We start from the raw sequence: 20,110 nt of genomic DNA, 5'->3' as shown, positions 1-20,110 counted from the left end.
TAAATTTTTGGTAAATTAAGAAAGTGAATGTTACCTATTTATTAAATGGACAACTTTTTCTTTTTCTTTTTTAATTTCTTTAACCACAATAATCACTTTCTTAATTTACTAAAAATGATTGACACATATTTATACATACAATAACACAATAATTACTTTGAATGGAATAACCTAAGTATATATATATATATATATATATATATATATATATATATATATATATATATATATATATATATATATTACAATTTATTGTTTGTTATTACATATAAATAAATAACAAGTATTATTTAAATATTAAATAAAATTTGACATAAAGTTTATTTACATATAAATAAAGATTGTGAATGTGATACGTATTTTATCTGATGTGAATAAAAGGTAATTGTGAATAAAATGTATGACAGATTTTAAAAAAAAAAAATCATATTTATATTTTAGAAAATATATAAATTTAAAGGACTATTTATTAGGAATGAATATTATGTGATTTTTATATATTCAACTTCTTTTGATAAATTAATTGTGAATAGATAATGTTTGGGATTTATTCTAGCATTTTTGTTTTTGTTTAGTCTTATCTGAACATTTCCACATTTCCATATATTATGGAAGATATTAATTTAAAAGTTATGTTTTAAGACTTGAGTTCTAAATATTTAAAATTGATGTACTTATCATGAATTTACTCATAAATAATTTGAGGGGTAAAAGGCAATAATAATAATAATAATAATAATAATAATAATAATAATAATAATAATAGAAATTAAATATCTTCCTACATTTTATTCCTATTTATCCTCTTATCATATCAAATGGCGACATGTGTCACATTAATTTAATGATGCATTTAATGAAATTGATAATATTTTAGTCCATATGGTAGAAAGATTAGTAGGAATAAAATGCAAAAAAATATTTAATTTCTTTAATAATAATAATAATAATAATAATAAGAGAAATTAAATATCTTCTTATATTTTATTCATATTTATCCTCCTACGATATCAAATGGTGATATGTGTCGTATTAATTTAATGACACATTTAATGAAATTAATAATATTTTAATCAACTTGTCATCATTTGATATGATAGGAAGATAAGTAAGAATAAAATATAAGAGAATATTCAATTTCTCTGATAATAATAATAATAATAATAATAATAATAATAATAATAATATTTTATATGCATTCCGTAAATATCGTGTATAATATAATACCATATATACTAACATACCATAATTCAACTATTAAATTGCAAAAAGAATAATAATCTATTTTCATGCATCCCGAAAACATTGCATCTATACTAAAAGCATACCATAATCAAAATATTTTATATTATTATCCAGAAAATTCAACGTTTTAATGTATTTTCTAGAAGTAATTTTTTGGGATTTATTTATTATATTAATAAATGCAAACGAGTTTGTATATGCTTATAACACGGAGAAGGCGCTCTTTCTCCGCTACTTCTTAAACTTTCCTATATATACAAACACCCATTTGGCTATTCCTATAAATCACATTCCACAAACCTAGCTAATACATTCAGAGAGAGAGAGAGAGAGAGAAACTCACGAAGTGCTTAGAGAGAGAAACTCAGGAGTGTTTTAGAGAGAGAAACGGGGCGACCTGAGATTCTTAGTTTGAAGAACACAAAAATGGCTGGATCAATGAAGTCGTGTATGGTTATGTTGATGATGATGATGGTAGCTTCCATGCAGATGCAAAGCTCCATTGCTCAGACAAGACATGTCGTCGGAGACGCCTTGGGCTGGACCATTCCTCCAAACGGCGCCGCCGCTTACACAACCTGGGCATCCCAACAGAACTTCACCGTCGGCGACTCTCTTGGTACGTATATATATAATTCAAACCGCCGTCCACCGCCGCTTCCACGGCCACATACACTTTTAGAAACTGTGTTTTATTAGTTTTATTCGTTGATTAAAAATTGGAATATATTATTATTTAAATATGATTATGAATAAATGGGAAAACATGTCACATGCAAACAAACCTACTCCGTCAATTACTTTGAAAGCAATAAAGAACAATAATGCGATTACTTTTATTTTATTTTATATGATATATTTAATTAATTTAATTGACTTTAGTGGTAGGAATTTGACTAATTATAGCTATTTATATTTTATATATTTTATTTGATTAATTAACCCTTTTTTTTTCGGTTGCAGTTTTTAACTTCACCACCGGTGCGCACAACGTGGCGGAAGTATCACAAGCGGCGTATGGCCCATGCACCACCACCAACCCGATTTCCATCGCCACCGCCGGCCCTGTCACCCTCACCTTGACGACTCCAGGCACCCACTACTACGTTTGCACTGTCGGATCACATTGCCAAATTGGTCAGAAGTTGACCGTCAACGTAGTTGCTGCAGCCGCCGCACCTACCACCCCACCACCAGCACCCACACCCACCACTCCTCCTCCAGCAGCCACCCCCACCCCCACACCAACACCGTCACCGGTTTCTCCGCCAACCACCAGCCCAACCCCAGCCCCCGGCCCTTCCACCACCATCACACCACCTACCTCTTCTCCCGCACCTTCTCCGGTTGGAGACAGACCACCATCACCTCCTGAATCCAGCCCATCTCCTACAGGCAGCACCACCCCATCTCCTGCCGGTGACTCCACTCCTCCTCCACCAGCACCTAGCAACGCTGCATCTTTGATGGCTGCGGTGCCGGTCACTTTTTTGGCCTTTGCTTTAGCTTTCTTTTACTAGAGTAATCATATTTTTTTTATTATCTTGATCATTAGTTTGAGCGATTACACGGCTGTGTGTGATTAATTTCTGGGTTTATTTTTTCTCACGTTTGTAAGGATTGAATTAAATTATGTTATTTTTCATATTCGTATCAATAAATTTCAGTTCTTTTATTAACTTGTGGATTTATTCTATTCTATTTTAAAGGCTATAAAGACATAATAAGTTATTATCAAAAAGAAATGGTATTGATTCCAAAGTGGTCATATTCTCCCGTATCACAACCTTTTATATATGAAAAGTTATTGTGTTTATTTAATTATCATTATTTTGAGGTAATCTGGGAATTACCCTTTGAACAATTCCACATATGCAGATTTATGGGTTTCCTTTTTATCTTAGGCATCTTGCACCATGTATAACAATTATAAAGTAAGCTTTTTAAAGTACATACATTATGGCTCAATTTTCGACTTTTTATATTATTTTCAAAAGATTAAGTCTAGTAAATGCCAAAACACATGCATGAAAGCCTCCTCAATATGTCAAATTTAATGCGTGAGTATTATTTAAAGATTACGATTTTTCTTAAGATTATGGAAATACATTTTGTATTAACATTGTAAGATAGAATCTTACATAGTTTTTAAAATTACGTTGTTGTAATCTTTTCTGCTTAGTATTTGATTATAATTTAATTTGGATTTAACATTGAAACTAAATTTATATTTCTTAATCTATAGTATAATGCATGCGAATTCGAGCTAGACGATTTAAGCGATTATTGGATTTAACATTGAAACTAAATTTATATTTCTTAATCTATAGTATAATGCATGCGAATTCGAGCTAGACGATTTAAGCGATTATTCATTTTATTGAATAATATAAAAATCCTTGAATAGATTAATTGTTCTTCATACACGTTACGAACTATATACATGTTATACGAACAAATATTAAAATTATATAATGTTTGTAGAAAACTGTATTATAAATTTATCGTTAAAGCGATAAAAATAATATTTTGAAAGAAAATTATTTAGAATAAATAATCTTAATGAAAGTCTTAGTAATTGTAATTATGAAGCTTTAAGTATATAAAGAATGCTGAAATTTGATTTCGTATAAAATAATTATGAGTTTTCAAAGTTTTTGTGTTCGGTATGATATAGTGTGTGTGTCATAAAAAGTGAAATAGAGATCGGTTGCTCGTTAGATAAAACAATCTAAACGAAAGTTGATGTGCTCGTAAATACGAATTTGTCTATATAAACAACATCGAGAACGGAGTTCATATGAAGAAGTTATGAATTTCGCAAGGTATTTTACAGTTTATTCCTCATAAACTGTAAATTAAAAAATAGAACGTGAAGTAGCCGACGAAGTATATCATCCAAATTTCCAAACCAAATTTTACATTTTTAAATTCATATAAAAACATTGTTCATAAAAACCATCTAAAAAAATCATAAATGTCAACTACAAATCATCATCAAAACATCAAAGTGTCCCAAAATATCTATAATCACAAACAGCAGGCGAATGTGTACAATCAAGCCATCGTCTTCCAGCAATCCTTAAGAGCATCTGAAACACATTTAATCAACAACTGTAAGCACAAAGCTTAGTGAGTTCCCCAAAGTACCACATACAAAACAACACAAAATAAATAGTTATGGATTATCAACAACCCTAGAGACTACCTGAAGTCTCGGTGGGCAAACATCACGCTTTGTAGGTTATCAACAACCTTGGAGACTACCCAAAGTCTCAACACACACAGTAACACATATTATAGTAATAACACATAGACCCAACTAGTCAAAACACATATTCTACCACACATGTAAGAATAATGAGGTGACTCACCTCTCACAGATGACTGATAGAACTCACACCCAAACTGCCAGAACTAGACTTCGCCTAATAATTACACCAATTAACCCAAATTAATAATAAAGGTAATTTCCATACCCTACTAATCCCAAGACAACTCTAATCCACATTTAGGGAAAAAGATCGTTTTCACATTCAAAATTCCTCACAAATCCACTTAAGGCACAAATGGGTCACAAAGTCAATGAAAGTCAAAGTGCAGCCGTACGCAGGGCATAACTATCTATACGTTGGGTGTAGAGTGCAAAGGCAAGAAGGTTCAGGCTCACAGCTGCCTATGTCATACGTAGCAAGGAGTGCCCTCTGCGTATGTGGCTGATCCGAAAACTTCATTTTTAAGGTCTTACCCACTAAGACACTTTATTCCAAACCCCATATCTGACTCTAAAAGGTGTCTTAATCCATAAAGTCTCTGAATTTATGCCTTTGCATGGCTAAAGAGAGCTTAATCCCAAAACTCTAACATTTCACTTTACCACAAACTCCATAAATCATGCATGGAAGAAAGGAAAGGACTAAGTTAACATTTTTATGACTCTAAGCACCCTAAAACGTCTGAAAGGACAACTCATATGATCTGGAGTATTCCATACTCACAACGAGCAAGGTTTTGGGACAAAATAAACTTAAATCAAAGTCTAAACAAGATCTAACAAAACAAGCTCCAAGGTATGACTTTATACCTTCAAAAGAAGAACAAAGAAATATAGATTTTGGATCCAAAAGCTTGAATGCAACACCACCTATTGAAAGATCTTCATTCACTGCCAAGAATACTCAAAAATCACTCTCGAGGTTCAAATATCACTCATAAGGGCTAGGGTTTCTATTTTAGGGTTTAGAGGATACAAAGGTTGATCAGGATAAGGTCTAAGGGGATTAAGATGCTTAAATAGGGGACACATCCCTAAAAATTTAGGGTTTAAGGTATGCACGAGTACGCCCACCGTACCCACATATACGTCCAGTGTACTCCTTCTCTGCCACGACTTCCAAGCTGACTTACGCCCGACTTACCAACCTGGTACGCCCAGCGTAAGGGACTTATTTGCAAGTATTTAAAATATAAAGGATTGAAATGAAAATACTTGAAATCAGGTGTTATAATTCTCCCGCACTAGAATCAAACTTCGTCCTCAAAGTTAACCTATGCGAAGAGATCAGGATAATGCTCTCGCATCTCAGCCTCAGGCTCCCATGTCCACTAAGAGCTTGTTCGATGTTTCCACTTAACTTTAACCAATTTCACTACCTTATTCTTCAAGGTCTTCACCTTCCTATCCAGAATCGTCATCGGCCTCTTGATGTAATTAAGGCGACCATCGAGTTGAATGTCCTCCAAGGAACCACAACCGACTCATCGACTACACACTTCCTCAACTGGGATACATGGAAGGTGTCGTGAATCTGACTCAACACCTCAGGTGGCTCTAATCAATATGTCACCTTGACTACTCGGGCTATCACTCTAAAAGGACCAATAAACCTGGAGCCCAGCTTGCCCAACTTCCTGAATCGGATAACACCTTTCTAAGGTGATGCCTTCAGAAGCACCAAATCTGCAACCTGAAACTCCAACTCATAGTGTCTCTGATCCGCGTAACTCTTCTGACAGCTCTAGGCCATCAACAACCTCTTCCTGACCTGCTGAATAAGCTCTGTCATCTTGAGCCCTATTTCAGTGCTCCTTATGACCCTTTTCCGAATTCTCCCCAATAGATAGGAGTCCAACACTTCCTCCCATACAAAAGCTCAAAGGGAGGCATTCTAATGCTGGCATGATGGCTGTTGTTGTAAGAAAACTCAACCAAAGGAAGGTAGGAGTCCCAGCTCCCACCAAAATCAATGATGCAGGCCCGTAACATATCCTCAAGCATTTGAATAGTCCGTTCACTCTGCCCGTATGTTTGTGGATGATAGGCGGTACTGAAATGCAATCAGGTGCCCAACTCTTCATGAAAACTCTTCCAAAATATGGAAGTAAAACGAACATCCTGATCTGAAAAAATAGAAGTCGACACTCCTTGAGGAACCACTACTTCTTGAACATAAATCTCGGCCAACTTCTCGATGGAAGAGCTCTCACTTATGGCTAAGAAGTGAGCACTCTTCATCAAACGGTCAACTATCACCCATATAGCATCAAAGTCCTTCGCAATCTTTGACAATTTTGTAATGAAATCCATCGTGATCTGCTCCCACTTCTATAGTAGGACCTCCAAGGGCTGCAACTTGTCGTGATGGTTCTGGTGTTTGGCCTTGACCTTCCGACAGGTCAAGCACCGCTCCATGAACCAGGCCACGTCCCTCTTCATATGCGTCCACCAATAGTTATGTTTTAGGTCAAGATACATCTTTATAGCCCCCAGATGAATGGAGAATCTCGACTTGTGGGCCTTATCCATTAACACAGGTCGACCCCACCAGTATACGGTTCCCAAACTCGTCCATGAAGAGTCAATAACCCCATGTTGTCGATATCAAAGGCTGAAACTTAGCTGACCACCCGCTCACTCTTCTAATTCTACTCCTTGATGACATTTGACTACGTATCCTGGATCATCTCCAATAATAGAATTATCACAGTCATCCTCAAGCATACATCCTGAATCAAGGCACTGACTGCCCTCCAGCTCAAGGTGTTGGCAACCATATTCCCCTTGCATGGGTGGTACATAATCTTGCAATCATAATCTTTTACTACATCAAGCCACCTCATCTGCCTCATGTTCATATTAGGTTGATCCATACGATATTATAGGCTCTTGTGGTCCATGTAGATGGTACACTGAACCCCATAAAGAGAATGACACCAAATCTTGAGCGCAAAAACAACCGCCCCTAACTCAAGATCAAGGGTGGGATACTTCGCCTCATGAGGCTTCAACTTCCTCGAAGCGTACATAGTCGCATGCCCTCTCTACATCAACACAACACCTCATCCTGAAATAGATGCATCATAATAGACCATAAAATCTTTAAATCCCTCAGGTTGGGCAAGTACTGGCACCTCACAAAGTCTCCGCCGAAGAGTCTCAAATGATGCCTACTGCTCAGGCCCCTATCTAAACACAACATCCTTCCTTATAAACTTGGTGAGAGGGAAGACAATCTTAGAGAAGTCCGAATGAATCTCCAATAATATCCCGCCAAACCAATGAAACTCTGAATATTAGATGGAGACTTTGGAACCTCCCATCGCATAACCGCCTATATATTGGATGGGTCAACCAAGATACTGTTATGATTAACGAGGTGCCTCAGAAACTGAACCTCACGCAACCATAACTCTCACTTGGAGAATTTGGCATACAACCTATCCGTCCGTAAAACCCCAAGAATCTCGTGCAAATGCTCATCGTGCTATTCTATGGTCTTCGAATTGACCAAAATAACATCGATTAAGACAATCAATGACCAATCCAACATAGACCTACACACTCGGTTCATGAGATCCATGAATGACGTCGATGCATTGGTGAGCCCAAAAGGCATCATCACGAACTCGTAATGCCCATACCGAGTTCGGAAGGCCGTCTTCAAAATATCCTCATCTTATACCCAGATCTGATCGTAACCGGATCTCAGATCGATCTTGGAGAACCAAGATGCCCCCTGCAATTGATCGAAAAGATCATTAATCCTCGGAAACGGATAGCGGTTCTTCACCGTCAGTTTGTTCAATTCCCGATAGTCAATACACATCCAGTGTAAACCATTTTTTTTCTTGACAAAAAGAATCGGTGCTCCACACGATGACTCGTCCAAATAAAATCCTTTTCTAACAGTCCCTAAAGCTGAGAGGAAAACTCATGCATCTCAGGTGACGTACGGCGATATGGTGCCTTGGCAATCGACGTCATATAAAGGATCGGGTCGATCTGAAACTCCACCTGCCTCTTGGGAGGCACATCTGGCAACTCTTCTGAAAAAACATCAGGGAAATCACGTGCAATAGGAACATCAAAAATGGAAATCGATCTCTTCTCGTTAACATGAGTATCCACCACATATGCCTGATAACCCATGCACCCATGCTGTAAACACTGCCTCACCCTGGTGGCAGAACAAAAAGTCTATCCTGACCTTGTACCCTCACTGTAAATTGTAAGCACTTCCCCACTAAGATCTCGAACTATCACCAATTGTCGCTCACATTCAATCAGATCCCCAAACCGGCTCAACCAATCCATACCCATGATAATACAGACATCTCCTATCGTAATAGGGATAAAGTCTATCGCGTACCCAACACCAAAAATTTCCAATACACATCCCCAATAGATGTTTGAAACGGAGACCACATGCTCATCAGCTATGGAAATCCTCAATGGCCTACTCAAGGCCTCACGTTCAATGCTAAAATCACAACAAAAGGGTGATGCCACAAAATATCGACTCACACCCGAGTCAAACATCACAAGAGCATGTACAAAATTCACAAGGAAAGTACCTAACGGGAGAAAGATCATAAGCAAACATAAAACAAATCAATAAAAAAATAATTAAGAAACATATACCTAGTGGGTTTTAGGCATAACAAAACAAACTTAAAACTCTTAAGTATGCATGCAACCTAAAACAAGATCTATGTTTTCATTATTGAACCTATAACTCTGAAAATTTAAAAAAAAAAGAACCTTAGAAACCCTAGGTAATTTTCAAAAATTACTAAAGAGAAGGGTTAGGGTTACATACCTTATAGTTCTTGTAGCAAACAACTGGAAATCCTCTTGTTGATATTTTGGAAGCAAGCACCACAAGCTTCGTGCCTCTAATGGTTCACATCCAACACAAGCAAAAAGGAGATTATGGAGAGAGGATGGAGGAGGGTAAAATTTTGGCCCAGATCTCTAAGAGTATGAGTGGCCGAAATTGCTCGGTGTAGGGTCCTTTATATAGTGGTACAAGGATGCCCTAGATAACCATAATCTAAATATAATAATAATATTTCAAATTGATAATTATCCAGCTCCATAATTATCCACATGGGATAATCTAGAAACCCTAGCTTATCCCCTAGAAACCGTCCACCCTCTTGGCAGAAGGTTGTGGAGCCTTTTGCTCAACTATTGAACAATTGCACTTTAGATCCTGCACTTTTAGTTAATTCCATTAATCGTGAAATTAATTCCAATTAATTTCTTATTAATTATTAATTAAATTTTACTATTTCTAATTAATATATTAATCTCATAATATATTAATAAATATTTTATTTCAATTTATTAATCAAATAATAAATCAACCACTCTCTCCAAAAATCATCCTTTCCAATTGCTAGGTTTAAGGACAACCTAAAAGGACTGTGCTACTATCAATTCAAGTTTATACCAATTATAGTTATGGGCTTTGACACCTAATCCAACAATACCAGCCACAATGCCTAGTGACGATCGAGCATCCTCTGTTGTTAGCTGAAATGCTCTCCCTCGAGCCCTCGGAGCCTTGACTTTCCCCTGTCGGCCGTTAGTAATACGCAAAATAGTAGGAGCAGGAGTCCGAACTATCCTTTATGAAAGTTGAGGACACTCGGACCTCATCTGACCTATCTAGTTGCAATTGAAGCAAACCCGAAATCCCTTGGGGAAATCCTTCACCATATTCCCCTCCTTGCCATACAGGTAGCAAATAGTCCTTGACCGATAGGGTCCTTTGTGACCCTTTCCGCACTTGCTACAAGTGTGGCCCTTCTGGCCTCCATCTCTCGAGTTTGCGAGTTTGAACTGCTTAGTTACCATCCGCGACTACACTGGGCTCCTATCTCTCCCATGAATCTCCCTCTCCCCTCTCGCTTAAGCCTCCAACTCAATCTCCCTCCTCCTGGAGTTGGTCTGTCGCTCAACTAATGTCCGATGTGAAGTGTTTGCAACGAACTCACGAATATCCATCCTCAGGATACTCAGATATCGACTCACACATGCCTGCTCCGAAGACACGAGCTCAAGGAAAAAAAAGGGCCTTGTCATGGAACATGTTGGTGATCTTAGTCACCATCTCTGTCTTTTGCTTGAAAGAAAGCAACTCCTGGGACAACCTCTCTCTCTCTCTCTCTCTCTCTCAACCACTGGCACAAACTCATCTTTAAACATCTCAGTAAATCTCTCCCAAGTCATTGCATAACGCTTTGCATGGGAATAGTGAATCGTCACAAACTTCCACAAATCATTCGCTCCCAAGTGAAGCAGGTTCAACGCAAAGCGAACCCTCAAATTCTCCGGACAGGAGCAAGTGTAGAAACAACCCTCAATATTAGAAATCCATATCATCACAATAGTCGAGTCCTTGGTCCTGCCAAACTCTAGTGGCTTCATGTTTTTGAACTCCAGGTACCACAACTAATCACCCCTGCGATCAGCATGGTCGTAATAGACCAAAACATATCTGGTATGGCCTCTCTGATAGTCGCGGCCACCTCGGCGACAATGATCCTACGGATCTTATCATCACAGAAGCTCGCCCTCTTGGGGTCACTAGAGCCCGAACCTAGGGTAACCAACATATGAAAACACACCAGAAAACTATCAGAAACAAGCTAAAGCACATACACAAACACTTACACACTCCTGCAAGTTCCTCAGTACCCTAAGACTCCTTCTTGAGTCGAGTATGGATTTGGTGCTTTTAGTAGTACGGGCCCAATACTACCTTCCACACAAATTTGTATTTATGCCAAGTTGTCTTCTCAAGACCCTAAGTCACAAGAACTCTATTCCTCAAGGTTGTCTCTACACTCACCCTGAAGGTTCCTCATAACCATTACCAAGAACCTACGCACTCATCCTAGACTACTCCCCAACACCACTCTGCCTCTCAAAGATCTCCTCTATCCTCACCAATTACTTCGTGCATGCCAATTGTACTCAATAAGTGACTCAATAGATAATCGAATAAATGATTCTACCTCAAGTCCACAACCAAAGAAGGAACAGGAACAAAGGGTAAATCAGGAATTCTAAGCCTATAAAATCCTAACTATGTACGATTACCCAACATGCACTAAAAAAATAGCAATGATAGGTTCAATCTTATAAAAGCAACCTCCTAAGTTAAAGGCATCACAAATCAGGCAAACCTATCACAGTCTTCATGAAGGATCCTTAGCCTATCACCTAGCATGCAATTCTATCAATTCATAAGATAACAAGTCAACACTACACATAGAATAAATAGAGATATTTTGGGAAACAATCGCACGAGCTCTAGCTGATCCTACATACTACTTCATCCAGTTTTCTCTTTTGAAATTCTTTTTTCTTTTTGAAAAGATTTTATGAAAATCCTTAGAGCTTTAGTTTGATTTTGGAATCACCCAAGTGTTCATCCAAATCCCTCAAACCAGGGCTCTGACACAAATTTGTAACATCCAAATTTCCAAACCAAATTTTTCATTTTAAAATTCATATAAAAACATTTTTCATAAAAACCGTCTCAGGAAAATCATAAATGTCAAATGAAAATCATCATCAAAACATCAGAGAAATATCTGGAATCATAACTACAGAAGAGTGTGTACAATCAAGCCTTCGCCATCCCAAAATCCTCAGAAGTACCTGAAACACATCTAATCAAGAACTATAAGCACAAACCTTAGTGAGTTACCCAAAATACCAAATACAATACAACACAAAATAAACAGTTATGGGTTATAAGCAACCCTAGAGACTACTCGGAGCCTCAATAGGCAAACAACATGCCCTGTGGTTATCGGCAACCCTAGAGACTACCCAAAGTCTCAACACACACAGTAACACATATCACAATAATAGCACATAGACCCAGCTAGTCAACACATATATTCTACCACACATGTAAGAATAGTGAGGAGACTCTGTTGGATTAGTGTCTAAGTCCATAACTATAATTGGTATGTATTTGACCCGACTTAGCATTGTCCATGTGGGTTGCATGGCATCAAAACAATTGGATAGATAAAATGAGAAAAAGGATACTGGTGATTTATATTAATATATTATAAGTTCTAATATATTAATATGAAATCATATTATTTAATTAGTATTGATCAAGAATTAATTTAGTGATCAAAAGGAACTAATTAAATATGGACTCTTATATATAGGATGGGCCAAGTTCATTTAGGTTGGGCTAAGATTTCATGGATAGTCCATGGAGTGTTTAACCCATGGATCCTATGGAAATGAAAGGTCAATGGTATTAGGGTTTACATGAATGTAACTCTAATCCTCCACACTATATAAAGAGGTATATGGTTCATAAAATGAGGGCTACCCACTAGTATATAGTACACAAGAGGGCAAAACCGATTTGGTGCAAGTATCCTTATTCTCAAGTTATTCCAAGAGTTCTTGATGTTGTGTGAACCATTTGAGGTGCAACACTTGAGGCACTAGGTTCTTAAAAGTTCAAGACTTCAAGCTCCATCAAAAGGTATGTCATTCTACTAGTTTCTTGTATTATAGTTGCTTCATATTATGCTAGTTAGGATGAAACCTTGGAATATCAAATATTTGCATGTATAATAGAGAAAACATAGATCCAAGGTTTATAGGGTTGCATGTACACCATAGGAGTGTTAGAATGCTCAAAACCCTTCAGTGGTATCAGAGCCTAGGATTGTTTTCAATTATACTTGATGCAACTTATTTTTCAAAACCAAGGAACTGCCCATACTGAAAACTCGACGAGTTCTGGCCAAAAACTCGATGAGTTCATGTGTTAAAGCATGAACTCAACGAGTTCCTTATATAACTCGATGAGTTGGTCTTCCAGTTGGCAGATTTTCGTGTTTTAAGGCTGGAATTGGTCTAGAATCGTTACCTTAAACTGTTTTAGACTTATAAAACTGCTTTTGATGTTGTAATGATTTTGGTAAACCAATTTCAAGGTTTATCAAAATTTCAAGTTTATGTGTGTTTATGTAATTCTTGAAATTGTTGATATGATTGTTCATACACTTATGAGTTTAGTAGATCATAGGAATTATTTGCAAATAGTTTTTTAGTTTAACTCTTGATCTTGATGTGTTTTAATGGAATCCATAATTTGTCCTCAAGTTATGGATTACCAAAAGTCTTCCTTTTAAAGTCCATTAACGAACACATAGGTTACATAAAATGAAGAGTCTTTTATTTAAATAAACCGTTAACTCACAAGTTATGAAGTTGAAAAGTTTTGAAAGTTACAAAACTTGCCCTCAAGTTTTAGAACATGTAAAGTCACGTTAAAAACTTTAGTTCCAACCCTTAGAATTTTAAAAGTTAAAATTCAACCCTTATACTTTATAATATTATAAGTTAATAATATATATATATATATATATATATATATATATATATATATATATATATGTGTGTGTGTGTATGTATGTATGTATGTATGTATGTATGTATGTATGTATGTATGTATGTATGTATAAGATCAAGTCAGTCTTACCGTTAGTAGGCCTCATTCACGAAGGCGGTCTATAAGGGGGGTATAAGGTTGTTGCCTATAAAATAGCAGCTTAATGGGTGTCCACTCTCACCCACCACTTCCTTGACTAGTGGAGGGTTGTTAGCCGAACGGGTAGGACAAGGACTATAATTGTCCCTTCATTATAAGTATAATGATAAATATAAAGTAACTAAACCTTTTATAAATTCTCAATCTTAGTTAGTTTAGGAAAATGTGAATTTGGTGCTAACCTGTGAAATTACACTTTGCACTTTGCTTAAGTCGGTAGTGGAGCGCGTGTGGTTAACCGGCATACTAGAATGGATTTAACAAGGTAGGAAAAGGGTAACTTAATGTTTATCATAGAATCGGTGGAGCGCGTGTGGTTAACCGGCACATCGATTAAGTGATAAATATTAAGGGTACCAAGTATATTTGCATGCTTATTCACACCTTGTTTGTGATCCTCGACATCCCAGTCACAAACTTGAGAGAGCACAATAGAGATTGAAACATGCCATTGAAAAGTTCAATGAATCTCAAAAGATCTAGGAGTTTCAAATCCAATTAAAACCTAATATTTCATTTCGTTTTTCATGGTGGAAATTGGTGAATCGTCATTCGCCTACCTTCAAATGTTTTATAGTTTGGATTACGACATCCCTCTTCCAAGTTATAAAATATTGTGTTGGGTCCTAGCCTTAATATTTCATAATGGGTGTTATAGTAAGGACTTAAATCAACTAACTTGAATTTCTCCCATTGTAGATGTCTAGTTCAAACAACTATGATCTTCTTAAATCTCTTGAAACAAGCTTTCCTAATAAAGATGACGTCCCATGGTTGGATCATGGAAATCATTCTTCTCTTCTTCTACCTCCTCCAATTATTCTCCCTAACCTATAAGTTCTTGAAAAGTTCAAGGTCACTCAAGCCCTATTGGCAAGCAAAGTCTATATGTTCTCACATCTTGGAGATAAAGTCACATAAGTCTTGAGGAAGTTGGTTGTTGACTAGGTTCTTCAATCACATTCTAAGTCACATAGTGAGTTCTTTAAGGACTACTATGTAACAGACTATGACATGACCCTTAATGAACTTACCTATTTGCTTGATGCTGCTGAATCAGCAATGCTTTTGAGCACCTGTAAAGAAAATTTGAATGGAAGATCAACTTACCAAACTTCCATGGACATTGACAATGGTAACATTGGAAATCCAGAAAATCTTTCACTTTCCAATGGAAAGGGATCGGCCATAGTCAACTCGGTTGACCAAATGGTAAAGAGAAAGGCTAAGTTTGAGATATTCCCGTGTACCATTCCCAAAGGGTCCATATGTTTTTATTGCCTAAGGAAGGGACTTTGGTTGCGAAGCTACCCTATTTACATGAAAGATCATAAGGATGGTAAAGTCAAAAAATTTGACTCTACTTCGGGTAAATTCCACTATCTAACTCTATTAAGTTCCTAATTGATGATTCATAATACAAAATGTGACTCGGTTACATTTTGATGTTTGGCAGGATCAAGCAAAGGGAAGGAAACTTAAAGGAAGAGTATGTTGAATCTGATCGCGAAGATGGATTTTAATCTCATGGTTCGAAGATCGGATTCTTGAGCTACTACTTAGGAGTTATGATAGATTGCTAGGAAGTATGTAATAGCATAGTTTTCATTTAAAGTTGCATTGTAAGGAAAAAGTTTTTTTTGCCTCATTTTAATAAATAAATAAAATTTTGTTTTATTTTATAGCTCCTTGCAATGGTATTTATGGAAAATTGATGTTTGTATGTTTCTAACAATAACGGAAATATGAATTTGATTTTTTCATTTGTGGTAGTATCTAGATTTACCAAATAAGGAAAGATTCTCATCACCCAAGTTTTCAATTGGACCGAAACTTGGAATCATGCAAGTTGTATGATGAATGAGAATTTTCATCTTTTGAAAATTAAGAATAATGCCTTGTTCACATGTATATGTGAGTCAAGTGAAAGACTAAGGGATCGAGTACGCATTCATGTGTACTGGTCAAGTCCACCACAAAAGATTGATAAGACTATTCGTCATGATTTAATAAAGTTTAGTAAATTTGGTTATACTTACAAGTTTAAGTATAATTCTGAAACATTGGAAAAGTTTCGATGTACGGCTGAACGAATAAGAAGAATCAAATTAGGCAGAAAGATAAAAGTTTCTCAAATCTAAAAAGATGGGAGAGTACATTAGTATCATGTTTTATGATCATCTTAATGATTGTGAGAACATATCACAATTCATCCTCTAAGGACATCTTAGTGCATTCTTATGGATAAGAAAAGGAGTCATGAATTGTTGAAGTGGTTAAAGAAAGAAGATGAGTCATACTTCGTTCCAAAACAAGTCTTATAGTCATACTCCATGATTGTAACATAAGTGACACATCTTAAAGAAGGTTTATTAACACTTGTCAAATGTAAGAGTAAAATGTGTTCTACTCTTGTACATTTAAAATTGGTAAGCTGTGATGTTTTGGATAAAACAAAGACCAACTAGGGCCAATTGCGTGAAGTGTTTGTCTTGATAAGAATCACCGCTAACTCTTGAATATTTGCTTTGTCAAGGAATTGACAAGAGAATCTTATATGTCAAGAGGACAGTGGGAGTCTAAAAGATCCTGAAAGAATTTCAAGATCTAATCAAGAATAAAACCTGTAGTTTATCACTAGCACATGACTTGAGGTTTATAACCTATCATGTTGACATATTCCTATTTATGTGCCCCTTCCAGTTAAAGTTGGCTTTGCATATGAGTTCTGAGAGTTCTCAATTTGGTTGCATAACAACTTGGAAGCAATGGCAGGCCCTTGTGCTGCCAGGTGGCAAGAAGTTAAGACTGCACAAGTTCAGTCCATATGAGTTTAGATTTGTCACTAACCTTGTCTTGTGATTATGGTTTTGACAAATTCACATGGATAGGAACACATACACCATAAAATCTAAATGTCATAAGGTTTCTATCCGATTCATGAAAATGATGGTGAGGAAACGCTTTCACTATGTAGTTTTAAGTAGATAGCAATTGTGATATTTGCATTCTCAAAGTTGTTAGTGGAGCGTGTGTGGTTAACCGACACACTAGCATGGACTTGTGAGGAATGGAAAAGGTCTAAACAATTGAGACTATGATTACGACATCCCTTTTCATAGTTCTGAAATTGTTTAGACACACATGTGTGTTATCTAAGGAAATGTGTATGATTTTGATAAAGTTTTATCAAAGCATCTCGTATCAGAAATCTGAATTTCGGTAAGAAAGTCAATAAAGTATTGATTTCTAGAAGTCCAGCTGATTTCTGGATACATGTCAAGGCTAGTGGGAGCATAAGTGTTAAGATAATAATCATCATGTTAGTGAGAGCATGATAATTATGATAAGTGTTGCAAGTTAGCAATATTAATTATAGAAAAACAAAAGTTTCAATTAGGAAAAGTTGTTTTGCTATAACTAAGGGAGAGAAAATTATACTTCTTTTCAATTCTAAAAAGCTTAGATTGAGATTTTAGTCATCTTTAGTCAATGATATATATATATATATATATATATATATATATATATATATATATATATATATATACACACACACACACACACACACAATGTTCTAAAAGGCGCTATAGCGAGCGCCAAGGCGCGCCATGGCGTGAGGCGCGGCGTCGCCGTTACGAAAAGCTTCATAACGTTGCTGTTAGGCGTGGCGCGTGGCAAGGCGTGATATGGCATTCCATGGCGCGTTATGGCGTGTTATGGCACGTGTTTTTTTCTTTTGAGACACGTTTTTTTTGCTCTTTTTAGGACATACAAGTATTGTGTTTTTTATTAACTTTCTGTTATTAGTTGTTGATATAACACTTCTAAATACTAGGTATATTTGATATAAATTTATATTTATGTGGTAATATAATTATAAATGAATACAAAATCGTTGCCTTACATCATGCCTTGAAAAACGCCATGGCTCGCCATAACTCGTTAAGCTTGAGGCTTGGCCTTGCCGCCACGCCATGCCTCACGCCTTTTAGAACCTTGTGTGTGTGTGTGTGTGTGTATATATATATATGAATTTTATATTGGAATGGATCAACTTAAGGAAATTCTATATATATTGCGTTCTCAAAGTTCGATTATGATTATGACATCCCTCTTCATAGTCGAATTATGAAAACATGGCAAATTAAAAAAATATATATTGTAGCAAAATATTGATCAAGGATCATGTCTTTATGTGAGACATCATGAATCATGTCCCATAAGCTTTGAGTATAGGATCGATTACATGTGCTATAATATTTATCCTTTCTAAATTTTCCGAATGCCTGGGGGCATTAAGAGGGAAAAAAATCTAGAATTGGATATGACTAAAATGATTAAGCAATTGTCGAGGACAATCTAAGGTTTACCAAGGATTGGTTGCTTAGAGAGAGTTGGAAGTATAATGTTAATTTTGGAAGGACCATATTGACATATTCTGAAAAGAGGCAACTCTTGTTCAGAAGTGATAGTTAGAATGGGAATATGGAAATGTTTCATAGGTGGAAGTTATCAATTAAATTTATGTAAGATTAGGAAACTTAATGCAAGAAGGATGTTCAAAGCAATGTACTTTGAATTTGAGACTTCATTTCCATGGAATGATCTCCACTGGAATACTTTGTAATGTCTGTTGCCAAGTCTTTGTGACTTTGTGCATAATCATTACAAGAGGATCAGTGCATATAAGTTTATCATGATATATTTAAATTATTTCAAAAGATTTACTCAAGGAAATGATGAAAACTCACTTTTCTAACCAATCATCATGCATGCAATCTGCCAGATTTCTTTACCTGACTTTAAACTGTCATATCTCACTCATTTCTTAACCAAAATTCGTGATTCTTTTTCTGAAATATAATATTTTGAGTTAGCTTTCAAACCCATATGACCTCACTAAAAAATTCCAATATTTCGATTTTTAACATTTTTTACAAAACTGTTGCTCAAACAGCACTTTCCTTATGAACATTTGTTTTGTGTTGCATGTTCCAAGGACGTATTCATCACTAAAAATCATTCAAAAATTATTTTGAACTCTTAACCGCATGTATTAAGAGGTACAAAAAGATCTTGATTTAAAAGGCTTTGTATCATGTTGCAAAACTTCTCAAAGTAACATCAATAATCTTTACCAAAATCACAAGAACCAAGTTTTCTCTATAATTTATTGAGCATTTAGGCATGTTTTACGACATCAAAAATAAGAGAACAATTTTTCAATGTTATTAATTGTATGAAGATGTGTTCTGGAAATTTTCAGCTCAATATATTTTTTCTTTACTTTTACATGAAAATAAAAAGAAAATAGAATGTTAAATCATATAAAATACTTAAACTAGCAAACAAATTCTGGAAAAATTATTAGATGATCCTATAAGTTAATAAACATCTCCCATTAAGTTTCATCCATTTTTGTTACTGTTTAATATGGTTTTGAATTTTCTTTTTGTTTAGCTCTAATAAATCAAAAAAACCACATTAGGGAATATAAAAATGGTATCTAATAATTTTCACAGATTATACGCTCTGTGGAAGACTTAGAAAAACATTTCCAGAATTTTTCATAACGTATTCCTATTTTTCTCCGATGTTTGTATTTATAATGGTCTAAAAGCAGGAAAAATAGTTTTACTCATCCAAAAATTTTGAAAATTTACTAGAACACTTTGTAGTACATTAGGAGGCTACATAAAAATGTTTCTGATTTTTCTACTCTGTATACTATTTTTCTCCTATTTTCTAAGATTAAATACACTTAAATACCCAAAATCATATTTCAGTATATAAAAACCACATTTCGTATTTTTCCTAGATTATTTACTCTATAAATGAAGTGTACAAAATTTTTTGTAATTTACTTTAACTGTTTTGAGACCATATTGGATTCGATTATTCTTGTGTTTAACTTTGCATGTTTTGACTTCCAGAATAACTAGGTCATTCTTCCCGAATGACTAATTTATTCAAACCAT

At 35.6% G+C, this 20,110-nt stretch overlaps 1 protein-coding gene across 1 annotated transcript; it reads left to right on the top strand.

The window, feature by feature from the left end:
- The first annotated feature begins 1,519 nt into the window (after positions 1 to 1,519).
- On the top strand, positions 1,520 to 2,924 carry LOC145053674 (early nodulin-like protein 8). The gene is made up of 2 exons (XM_079001763.1): positions 1,520 to 1,864; positions 2,209 to 2,924. Exons 1-2 carry the CDS (start codon positions 1,672 to 1,674, stop codon positions 2,763 to 2,765), a joined length of 750 nt encoding a protein of 249 aa, XP_078857889.1. The 5' UTR covers positions 1,520 to 1,671; the 3' UTR covers positions 2,766 to 2,924.
- Positions 2,925 to 20,110: the final 17,186 nt, after the last annotated feature.

The sequence above is a fragment of the Lactuca serriola genome, chromosome 5 (genome assembly GCF_051521515.1).
Source record: "Lactuca serriola cultivar US96UC23 chromosome 5, Lser_US96UC23_V15, whole genome shotgun sequence".
In the NCBI taxonomy this organism is placed as follows: Eukaryota; Viridiplantae; Streptophyta; class Magnoliopsida; order Asterales; family Asteraceae; genus Lactuca; species Lactuca serriola.
The sequence above is the reverse complement of the archived record's forward strand: the minus strand, read 5'-3'. Positions and strand labels throughout refer to the sequence as shown.

Excerpts from the sequence above, each read along its gene's own strand:
- LOC145053674 (XM_079001763.1), top strand. The coding sequence starts at position 1,672 with ATGGCTGGATCAATGAAGTCGTGTATGGTTATGTTGATGATGATGATG. Across the intron at positions 1,865-2,208 it reads CACCGTCGGCGACTCTCTTG|TTTTTAACTTCACCACCGGT; the intron begins GTACGTATATAT and ends TTTCGGTTGCAG.